Source organism: Moschus berezovskii, chromosome 5, assembly GCF_049115385.1.
Source record: "Moschus berezovskii isolate FMDL1 chromosome 5, NW_MosBer_1.0, whole genome shotgun sequence".
Lineage (NCBI taxonomy): Eukaryota > Metazoa > Chordata > Mammalia > Artiodactyla > Moschidae > Moschus > Moschus berezovskii.
Window position 1 is genome coordinate 26,207,521 of NC_142464.1, and position 12,133 is coordinate 26,219,653.

Below are 12,133 nucleotides of genomic sequence, written 5' to 3' on the forward strand. Positions count from 1 at the left end.
GGGCTGAAAGTAGTTATAAGATGGGCCACTGCCTAGCATTTATTCCTACCTCCAAAAATAAACCATGGCATTTTGCATTCTCACCCCAAGATTAGAGAAGGAAGCTGATAAACATTAAGACAGTGAAGCATGCTCAACTCCATTAAGCTGGCCCAGGACCTGCTGGCAATCTTCAACATGGCTCTGAGCAGCACAGCCTGCCTTGAGATTCCCAACCACTCACTCCTGGTGGGATGCATACAATTGTATGGGTATAGAAAACTGCTTCATCCATCAAATGCTGATTCATGTCCAGTGCAGGTCGCCATAGCTGTTCACTACCAATGGAAAGGCACTCACTAGGAACAGTGTGGGAACACTAGAGGTGGCCTTCAAAATCACTTCCAGTATTTCTCGTTTACTCTTATTTTAAAAAAGGATTCAAAATCCAAATAATCAAAGAAGGGTGTTAACTATGTATTTTGTGACTAGGGACATGAAATCAATGACTAACAAACATAGGGAGCAAAAATGAACAAATCATGTTTCTTTTATGAGGCTGGATTTCTGAAACCAGACATGAATGAGGAATAAAATATGAATATTAAGTGTTTTATTTACTGTATCAAAATTCTCTGCTTCAACTAATAACCATTTCATTTGACATACAGAAATAATAAATTCAATAATTTGCTCATCATTCTTTCTAGTGATCCACAATCATTAGCCATAACGCATATTATCCAAATGAAATTATTGGAGGTGCAACTCCAAAACAGTTTCAGAATGAATTATTGTTTCTCAGTCCTTGAGTTAGTCCTTGAACTAACCTGTAAGTTTATCAAGAGCTTTTAAGAATCCAGAATTTTCACTTTACATGGCAATTGTACAGTTGCAGCCTTTACTAACTTCGGGGAGGGGGACGGTAGGAGGAAATGAGGTTTAGAACTAGTAAAATCAAACTCCAATTGTGGGTTTTATTTCTCACCAAAATCTCCAAAGAAACATAACAAAATTCCCGCATTTTTCCTGGTCTTAAGGATACTTGCTCAAGGACTGCCAAAGAACTCAGAAACTTAATAGCTTTGTTGAAACCTGGAACTAGTTGCATTTTGAATTTTTCTTCACACCTTTACAAAGTGCTTTCGACAGAAACACTATTGTTACAGCCACATAGCCAGCCAAACCTCCCAGTAAACAGAAAAACAACCATACAGAAATGCAATGTCTAGATCCTGTATACTTTTCAATATAAAGGAAGCTCTTAGGTGGGATTTAGAGCTGCAGGGCACCTTAGAAATCCACTTGTAAACTGGGAAAAGTGCAGCTGAGAAATGTTAAATAGCTGATCAGGTACAGAAGTCAGAACTCCACTCAGTTGCCTCAAATTGTCTAGTGCTTTTAGTTAAGAACTGTTTCCGTGGCATACATGGCTTTTTAAAATCAGAGAAACACCGAGAAATCTTTATGACTGAGATCTCCACTTGTTAGGAGTAGAGAAATTGTTAAAGTAATTGAAATGTGTCATTAACGAGACAGGAAAGTTAAGGAAGTTAATCAGAAATAACTACAGAGCAAGAAACAAGTAGTTTGTGATCCTCTGAGTGATTAACGTGCTGTGTTCTGTAAACACAGACCCATCCAGTGTTAATATGTTAATATTGCAAACATATTAAGCAATCTCGCTTTTCCAACCCAAAGTTATATCAATAAAGTCCAAGACAGTTAATTAGAAACTCCAATTCTGAACCCTCAACATGTAGAGATCTGTCTGAATCAAGAATACAAAACAAAGAATCAAAGGGTAGAAGGAAGGTACAGGTATGACCTTTAAAAGCGCAGTGAAAACGTAACCTGCCTATTTCTGGCACAGGGCGTGCTTTCCCCGGCCAGGTGGAAATGTTGGGTGCCACAGGCAGGATGCAGGAGGATGGTTCCTGTGTCTGTTGGGGAGCATCTCTGGTCCCTCCTTTCTCAGTCCCAGAGGAAAGGGCGGGAGGTCTGGCTGAACATGGTTTTGTGGCTGGACTTTGCTGAGCAATGCAAGCCCCATGCCAGGTGAATCGTCCGTGAAAAGGTGGGCAGCAAGTGAAAATGAAATACAGCATCTTTAGGGTAAATACATATACTCGACTCACATAAATATTGAGTCAAAACATCTTACATGTGCTCAACCAAATGGAATAGACACCACAGGGTCAGTGCTCTAGCCTGTGAAATCTCCCCCAACTTACACCTCTCCTAAGGGATAAATTGGGAGGTACCGCACGCAGGAGGGAATTGCTCCCTTTCACTTTGCTGGGCTGATCTGAAGGAAAATTTCAAAGTGACTGATTCAGAAATACGAGAACCAGGGCACCTTGTTGAAGAAGGGAGAATGCTCCTCATGGAAAGGGACTCTGAGATTATATAAGGGTCAGAAAGACAAAAACATTTTTCACATTAGATTTCCCAGAAGCTGTTCGGAATTTTTATAGGTAATCCATTACCAGATGTAACTGCTGAAGAATAGCAAGTCTATTTTCCTCGAATAGATATAGTGACAAGGGTTTAAATTTCACAAAAGCTTTCTTTAAAACCAATCAGGAGTTTTCCTTCTGTCCCCAGCAAGCCTCTTTTTGGTGCTGTTCACTCCCACTTTGAGCAGACTCCCCCTCAACAGGCACATTCCTCTACCTGTTTATAGCAAAACTAAGACAGAGGGATCTCTGAACTGGTAAGAGATGCTGGGACCATCTGAGATTCTGCAAAAATAAAACACAGGCAAGGAAGCATCCATCTTTGAACTCATTTTTAAAACTCTATCATCTATAATATTAATGGTAAAGATCCATTTGGTCCTTTTCAAAGGCATTTTGTTTTACTGCAACAAAGAGAATCTCAGAACTTTTTTTTTTTTTAAATATAGGCAGTATAAAGAACAAAGAATCTGATGGCACATAAGGACCCATCCCAAAACACTGTGTCAACGGCAGTATTCCTTTATATTTCTTTAATTTCACCAGACACACAATATAGGGTAAGCCTCGAGTAGTTTTTACATGCTTTACACATGATAATTTACTTCAACTTTGCTATGGTCCTAGGAGGTATTGTACCATTTTTGATCCATTTTAGAGATGAGGAAAACAAAGCACAGAGGGACTGAATGATCTGTTCGAGGTCACACAGCTAACAGGAGGTGGAACTAGCTTAAACCCAGGGAGTCTAGCTCCAGAGTCCACATTTCCTCCATTATGCTGCCTCTCAAACTTTCATCAAATCTAAGATAAACTGGGATTTGTGAAGGATCACCTTAACGCATTTATCACCATTTCAATAACTAACTCATGCCATGTTGCAGCTTCCTCGGATCCAGTGCAAGAAGGGAAAGATAAATACTATCAAATACTATATTTGACTGCTTGTGCTGTCTTTCAGACACAAAATGAAGGTACAGAAAATTACAGTGTCCTGTATCTGCTGGGAAAACTACTGCACAGAAAGTGAAATGCTGGGCAATCACTTGGATGTTTAAATTTTGTCATACCACTGGACTCTTCAAAAGTCTTTAAACTCATTCAAATTCAGAACTGCCAAGGCGGTGTGTATCAGAGAAAACTTAATTCCAAGAATAGAGAGACATAAAACAGCTCTTTCTGGGGGAATTCCACAGTTGATGAACTTCTAAGAGAGCTTTCTCCTCAAAATTCTTTAAGCACAACTGGCAGAAGGCAAATCTCCTCCTCCGCTTGCCTCTGCTGACTGCCCTGGCACGCTGCCTTCACGGGAGGTGCGCTCCAGTGCGCTCAGCCAGGCAGCCTTGTCCTGGGTGGGGCTGGGGGCCTGTGCACGCCCCAGAGTACTGCAACACTCGCTTTGGGGGTGTTTAGAAAACTGAGGCAGTGAAGGAGTTGGAAACTACCTTCCTTCCTGCCAAGAAACTACTTATCTTTTATTCAGGAGAGGTGTGTATATTGATTGGGTCAAGAGAAGAGTCCTCTCTTCACCTTCGGCTTATCAACACCTGACTGCTCTTCAAATGCCACACCTGTGGCCTCCAGCTGTGCAAACACCTCTGGCCCTGTGGCATGAGTGGCATCACAGACTGTAGTCCATCAGGTACCATTCTTCTCTCTGATCATCTTCCCTTAAAGACAACATGAAATAGACTAACCAGTAGGGGCACAGAAGCTTTCCCTTGTTCTTTTGTTTACCCCAAACTGGAGTTACTACCATCTGCCTTTAATAAAAGCAGCAGTGACCCAGCTGTGCAACAAGCCCGGCCCAGTGGCTTGCAAGGAGTGGGCACACAACCATGAGTCCCCTTTACCTTTTCCTCCCTAACCAGAGACATCCACCCAGGGCTGTTACTCTCCCTCTTTCACGAAGTTAGGGGCAGACATCCCCAAAGGCTGAAATAACTAAGGGAATGCCTAGCTTTCCAAACTGAGATTTACCTGATTCCTCCACCTTGTCAACACTTCTCTGAGGCAGGCTCCTCCCTTTGCAACTCCAGCCTTTTTAACTGCCCTTCCATATTTCTCTAAGCCCCTTTTTTATTACTGTTAAAAACACTGGAATACATCGAAATCAGCTCAATCCCACCATCTAACCAAACATACCAATCTAGGGATCCAAAGATATTGCAGAAATTTACTTGATTATTTTGTGAATTATTTTTGTTAGGGCAACTGGGAAAGATAAAATTTTAAGATGTAGATAAAAAGGTGGGAATTAATTTCTCAAACTTCTGGGATGTGGCTCTGATTTCTACCATTAAAATATCCATTTGTGATTATGGAAAAGGTAAAAACATCAGTGTTCTGATTTGGCACTTAGTACATGATGTTGACTACTCATGGAACTTCAAAATGATTTTTTTTTAAGTGTTATTTGATTATACTGGGTGGTCCATTTAGAATTCAGTCAATACAATCTCACTTCAAAAAAAAAGATTTACAAATAGGTCACTTTATACAACAGCTATGGCAAGGAATTTATAAGTGCTGTAAGGTTCAGAGTTTATTTAGTGTAAATACAGTCTAGACTCATTATCTTACCCCAATCTCACAGCCCACAACAAAGAGTAAGCCTGATGGGAAAACAAGAGCTGGAGGTCCTGAGGACAAATGCTAAAATGAGCGTCCTAGGTACCTCTGTGAATAATAAAACTGGCACCTTACTTTAGTTGGGGGTGGGGGGTGTTCCGGTTGGAAAGGGGCAGAGTAAGAGGTCAGGGGCAACTCCCACGTCAGAACCACACCAGGAAGCCTTGCTCAGTAGGAGCCCTCCGATGTGCAGAGTGAAGCCATGACTGACAGTGGACAGCCCGTCCCCCACAGATGCTGAAGTCCCCGGGCTGATACTCACGCTGACACTGTCCCCAGGACCGGCGGGCCCAGCCCCAGCAGCAGTCAATCCTCCCACCGTAACGACACAGGCCAATGGATGACACTATCTGCCTGGGCCACCTACCAAACAGAAACATTCAAGTTACATAAAGACACTCTTGAAATTAAAAATAATTTCCTCTTTATTACTTTAGAAAAACTTTTAAATCACACCCAACAATTTCTACGAACCCTTTCATGCCTGAAGAAATTAAACAACAGAACACCTTCAGGGAAATGGTTCTGCTATGATCTAATTCCAAACATCAGACAGACACACATACAACAGCACAAGAATTGAGGGGGGAAAGAAGGGGACGATCCTTTCTTACGGGGAAATAGCACCAGCTAAACCCAAGGATTCTCAAGGCTGCCACTCACAGGATGGTTTCTGAAGTTTGAAATAAAACAGATTCCTCAAAGGCCCGCACCTGTTACTGAGGGGAAAGCCAGTTTTGGCTGATTCATGGTAAACTGAGAAGTATTAAATCAGACATGTCAAAGCAGGGGAAAAAAAGTCTGCCTTGTATAAGGGGGTACCTGTGGGAAGGGGCAGAAAGAGGGGAGGTTTCTGAAAATCAAAGGGAACATAACTTTTTGAGATATGACTCTTCTGCAAAAAAAGTTTTCAGAAAAAAAAATGTACTTGAGAAGGAAGACTAAATGAAACCAAGGAGAGTTTAAAGTGTAGCTAACATCTCAAGTGTCCTTGTAGTTTGAAACTTTTCTGCATCAACAATTCTTGTTACCGTCCTCTCTAACATAAATAAGGACTAAAACAAACACTGGATTTCAGGATGCGATTTACCAACCAGATTCCACTTTGACACCTTATTTGGTACATCGGTTCCTTGTTTAAATTCACACCTACCTCGACGACTCTCCCCGCCCCCCACCCCAGAGGATCAATATTTCAATCGTCTGTTCAAGATATTTTTAAGACTACATGAAAATCTATGCATAATCATTTGATTATTTCTTGCTGCAAATATGTGTGCAAGAGACTCACAGGATATCCGAATGTGGGGAAATCATTGCTTTAATAAAATAAAACAGCCTCTGATCGTTACCCACTTAAAAAAAAAAAAAAAAAAAAACTTTACTAATCTTTTCATTCCCCTTGCCTTCATCTCCCGCTTCTGCCCCCGAGCCCAAAGGACAAATAACCCCGAACTTTCCATTTCCTGCGACTAGGTGATAAACAAGCGGCTGCGCTTTTTCTCTTCAGCGCTCCACTGGCTCCCCTCCGTTCCTTCCAGGCACAAGAAAGCCAATCAATCGTGGAATTGATTCGTTCCAAGACTGCAGGTAAAACAGGTGCGCCAGTCTCTCGGGCTGCGCGGGGCGGGGGTGAGGGTCACTGCATGAGGCTGACTGGGTGGCGGTGGGACCCAAGTTAAAAATCTCTCCTGGCTGCTGCCCGTTTTCTGCTTAAGCAGCAGCGATGGGCGCTCGGGGCGAGTCTGGTCTGTAATTGCACCGAGGAGGAGTAACCAAGCACGCCCTCCCGACACACACACACACACGCATGCACACACACTCTTGGGAGCCGATCTGGCGGCCGGGGCGAGGGCTCCTCGCTCTGCGGTAGGAGGAGCGGCTGAGTGACAGGGGAGCGGAGCGGAGCCTGGGTTGTTGGGACCTGTCAGAGCACGCCGCAGCCAGGCTCGCCCGAGGTCTCGGGAGCTGTGTGCGCGTACAGGCACCCACACACGCGCGCGCAGCGTCCTCCCCCCGGCCCCTCGGTCCGGATTTTGAGTGCTCCCTCCCACCGGGAAAACCAAGTGGGGAAGCAAACGGGTCTCCCTCTGGAAGCACAGTGGCTTCCGCTCCCTACCCTTTGTGTGAGTCACCGTGACAGCCCCCAGCCGGGATGTTGCCCGGACCACCTGGAAGTTTCCCCACTGCAGAGCTGTTTCCCAGCCAAGGGATGTCCCGCACGTCGCCGCCTGTGGGGCAGCTAACCCGCGCCCTCAGAGCTCCAGCTCCCTTCTCCCGCAGCCCCGAGTCGGGCTCGGCGGCCCGCCCCGCAGCGCAGCCTCCCCCGGGTTCCCGGACGCGCAGGGGGCGCGCCCTCTAGGCCTTGGGCAGCCACTGGTGGAGACCGCGGCTCGACGGCTGTCCTCCCGCCGAGGCCGTGCGGTGGCCCGGCTTCTGGCCCGAGAGCAGAAAGACGGGACGCCAGGGCGGTGTGGAATGAGCGCTGGATAGAGCAGGAGAGGGTCCCCGGGGGCCGACTTACCTCCCGTCGAACTCCGCGGCCGCCTGCAGGTAGAGCGAGGACCCGAGCAGCAGCGCCAGGAGGAAATCCATCTCGGGCGGCGGGTCCCGGGCGGAGGCTCAGCTGCAAGCGGGGAGCAGGTGGCGGGTGCTGGGGGCGCAGGAGAGGCGTGCTCGGCTTCCCCGAGGAGCTGCGGCCACCGAGGCTGCTGCTGCCCGTCTCGGAGGAGAGCCGCGCGGCGCGCAGCCGGAGCAGGTCTGCTGGCGGCGCCCCGAGCCCCTCCGGCTCCCTCCCTGCTAGGGGAGGCGCTGCCCGGGAAGCCGCGCCGCCGGCGGGGAGGGGCGCAGGGGCGGGGGGCGCGCGTGCGCTCGGCTCGCCGCCCCCGGGTCCCCGGGTGAGCGCTGAGGGCGCGCGGCCCCTCGGCGGGAGGCTCGGGGGCGGGGGCTCTGCGGGCAGGCAGAGTCTCTTGGGGACCGGCCAAGCGGGGCGAGCGCCAGGCCGGGAGAAAAGTTGCCAGCCCGGCCTGGACCAGGGAGAGCAGGGTGCTCGGCAGGAAGGTCTGAGCCGGGGAGGGAAGGGGCCCGGGGCGTAGGTGCGCGCTCCGCGGCTTCCTTCCGAACAGGTGGGGACCGCGGGGCGCGCCGCGGCTTTCGCCGGGGGGCGAAGTCCAGGGTGAGAGGTTTGTGCGGCCGGAGCTGAGCTGGGTCTGCGTTTAAGCGAAACCGCAGCCCGACTTGGACAAATTAGCGAAGGCAAACTCCGGGAGTTTGCTTCTCCCGCAGAGCTGGCAGAGGCAGGGTTTTTAAAAATTTTGTAACCAGCCGAACGAAATGCTTGGCGTCTTCGAGTTTTGAAGAGAGGTGCAGACTGTTTCCACCTCCGCCAGCTCGGCTCTGAGCACAGTAGGAGGATGGCAGCGGCTGCCCCTTCAGGGGCACGTGCCCGCCAGAAGGGGAGAGCAGTTACTTCCTAAGTCTTGTGGTGCCTGATCCTCGGAGATCATTTAGAGAACCATTTCGAGCAATTAGTGCTCTGTTATTGTTGAGTGAAATGTACTGTAGAAGGGCTGTGTTCAAACAGAAACACGCAATGATTATACCAAAATTCACCTTAAAGCCTCAGTCCGATCAAGTCACCTCTCTTCCCACACCCCACCCGGAATGAGTGCCCGGGTCACGGGTCTGGCTTCCCCTACCTCTCCGACCTAACAGCCCATGCCCTCGCTTTCTCTAATCCGTGGTCGCCCATGCCTTTCTTCCACACTCAGGCGATCCTGCCTCAGGCCATGGACGGTCACTTCCACCTGAACCCCGATAGCCATCATCGTCACTTGTCTTTGCTCCTATGTCACCTCTTTTAGGTGACCAGTCTTGACCACCCTATTTAAAAGTGCACCCTGTCCCCTCCTGATGTCCCCTGTCCTTTGTCTTTTCTGCAAACCACTCTTCTGGTTTCCTGTTTTTGTGTGCCTGTGCGCTCAAACCTGTCCGACTATGCGATGCCATGGACTGTAGCGTCCCAGGCTCCTCTGTCCATGGAATTTCCCAGGGAAGAAGACTGGAGTGGGTTGCCATTTCCTCCTCCAGGGGCTCTTCCCGACTCAGGGATCGACCCTGCCTCTCTTGGGTCTCCTGCGTTGGCAGGCAGATTCTTTACCACTGTGCCATCTGTTTCCTATATAATTTGCTTATTTCTTATTTTGCCCGTCTTCTTCCTGATAGAATTCAAACTCTCCAAGGGCAAGTTTCTTTGTTCAGTGTGTTTCATGCTGTAGGCGCTCATAAATGTTTACTGACTGAGTCTGCTACATTACAAACTTTACCCAGATCTTTATTTTCTTTTTGAGATTTCTCCAACTTTAAATTTTTTAATGGAAAATTCTGTGGCAGAGTGACCTCACTATCCTGATCTCTTAGTGTGTATAAACAGGAATTTTCTGCAAGAAAAGGAAAAATAATGGTTTCAACTTAAATGACTCTTTGATTTCCAAGTTGTTTTCTGTTAGCAAAACAAGTTTCTATTTTAATCTCAGGAAACATCCATGCCATTTCGGGCTTGGGACATTATTTTAGGCAAACAGCTTGGTGTCATCCATTTCAGATCTTTCTAATGAACTCCAAAAATGTAGTAGTCAAAATATTTTTTCTGCAGAAAAAAAGTTTTTTTAAGTGTAATGTAGGCTTGGTTCCAGGTTTCAGTGGCTGCTCCTTAGTCATTTTCTTTGTTTATAGGTTCCTGGGTTGAGCAATGGATGATTAGAGAGAAAGGGACTAACCAACAGGCTAGAAACTGGAGTTCGAAGGAGAGGATGAGTAGTAGGTGAAAACAGGATGGATATCTGGAGTAAGATTGTAATACCCCCTCTGCCTGCCTCTTTTTTTTTTATTTTTTATCTTTTCTTTGTCCTAGAAAACACTCCATTCATCTTCCTTCTTCTTTTGTTATTTTTTAAATTGGAATATGGTTGATTGACATTGTTGTGTTAGTTTCAAGTGTACAGGAAAGTGAATCAGCATCTCCCTTCTTCATACAGACACACTTTCCACTTACTCTTTGGGTCCAAGCTTAGCTGACGCTTGCACAGAGTCAGACATGACTGAAGCAACTTAGCAACAGCAGCAGCAGCAACCCAGGAACGGAGCCCTTGTAATTTTTCACTTGGCTGAGACTCCTGTAGCTTCTGTTTCTATAGTCCTTTGCGTCCCCTAGAGTAACTCTTAAAGCACTGGTGGAACTGCTTCTCTACCAAACTGAGGTTCACCCAAGACACTAACCAGTAGGAGGGCAAGAGCAGTGTCACTATATCCCTTGTGCCAGCACAGTACCTGGCACAGGCTGGACTGAATTCTGCTTGGTGATCTTTAGCCTCTCCCTCAAGTCAGCTGTAGTTAATTATATCATTCTTTGTTGAATCATGGAGCAGAGGGGATTCTAAAAGAATTCCAAGGTCTAATCGGCTAGCCTGCTGCAGTTAGTGGAAAAGGCAATGGCACCCCACTCCAGTACTCTTGCCTGGAAAATCCCATGGATGGAGGAGCCTGGTAGGCTACAGTTCATGGGGTCGCTAGGAGTTGGACACGACTGAGCGACTTCACTTTCACTTTTCACTTTCATGCATTGGAGAAGGAAATGGCAACCCACTCCAGTGTTCTTGCCTGGAGAATCCCAGGGATGGGGGAGCCTGGTGGGCTGCCGTCTATGGGGTCACACAGAGTCGGACACGACTGAAGCGACTGAGCAGCAGCAGCAGCTGCAATTAGGACCACCAGTGCCCATTCCAAAAAAGAAGCGGAGTTCCCATGGGAGTGACATATTGCTATCTCAATCTTAAAAACAAACAAGAAACATACTGAACAGCGTGCTTTTTGCAATATCTGTATTTTCACAGTAGGATGATATTTTGGTTAGGTTTCACACCAGATAATGCCACCTTGCAAGGAGTAATCCCAATTTCCTTGCACAGAAATCATAATCTTTACTGGTCACAATGTGACACAGATCAACAGCAAAACACAGCCAAGTGAACACAACTTCCCCCACCTGGAAATCAGAAGCTCTTAATTATTAAGTCTTTTTCTCCCCCAGTAAATATTTATTGAGACCCTACCATGTATTAACCATTTCTATGTGCTAGGACTTCAGCAACAAGGCAAGGTTGTGCTCAGAAAGAGTTTACATTGCAGTCGGGGAGTCAGACAATAGGTGCTGTGAAGAGAGGGTAAAGGTGTGGAGACTCAAGGAAGGGTAGGTAGTAGAAAGAGATGGGCTGTTATTTTAGGTCACCTCTCAATTAAAAGACGCTTACTCCTTGGAAGGAAAGTTATGACCAACCTTGATAGTATATTAAAAAGCAGAGACACTACTTTGCCAACAAAGGTCCGTCTAGTCAAGGCTATGGTTTTTCCCGTGGTCATGTATGGATGTGAGAGTTGGACTGTGAAGAAAGCTGATCGCCGAAGAATCGATGCTTTTGAACTGTGGTGTTGGAGAAGACTCTTGAGAGTCCCTTGGACTGCAAGGAGATCCAACCAGTCCATTCTAAAGGAGATCAATCCTGGGTGTTCATTGGAAGGACTGATGCTAAAGCTGAAACTGCAATACTTTGGCCACCTCATGCGACGAGTTGACTCACTGGAAAAGACTCTGATGCTGGGAAAGGTTGGGGGCGGGAGGAGAAGGGGACGACCAAGAATGAGATGGCTGGATGGCATCACCGACTCTGTGGACATGAGTTTGAACGAACTCCGGGAGTTGGTGATGGACAGGGAGGCCTGGCGTGCTGTGATTCATGGGGTCGCGGAGAGTCGGGCACAACTGAGCGACTGAACTGAACTGAACTCAAGTGAAGTGAAGTGAAAGACACTCAGTCGTGTCTTGACTCTTTGTGACCCCGTGGACTATATAGTCCACGGAATTCTCCAGGCCAGAATACTGGTGGGGGTCGCCGTTCACTTCTCTAGGGGATCTTCAACCCAGGGATTGAACCCTTGTCTCCCACATTGCAGGCAGATTCTTTACCAGCTGAGCCACTAGGGAAGCCCAAGAATACTGGGGTGGGTAG

At 47.1% G+C, this 12,133-nt stretch overlaps 1 protein-coding gene across 5 annotated transcripts in view; it reads right to left on the reverse strand.

Moving 5' to 3' along the window:
* NPNT (nephronectin) overlaps window positions 1-7,800 on the reverse strand; it is an 80,472-nt gene extending 72,672 nt beyond the window's left edge. For all 5 annotated transcript variants that reach the window (XM_055433940.2, XM_055433938.2, XM_055433939.2 and 2 more), the window contains exons 1-2: window positions 7,594-7,800; window positions 5,332-5,432 (exon numbers count right to left, since the gene is read on the reverse strand). In XM_055433940.2, the coding sequence (XP_055289915.1) occupies window positions 5,332-5,432; window positions 7,594-7,664 (172 nt within the window). In that variant the 5' untranslated portion in view covers window positions 7,665-7,800. The remainder of the gene's footprint in view (window positions 1-5,331; window positions 5,433-7,593) is intronic.
* Window positions 7,801-12,133: the final 4,333 nt, after the last annotated feature.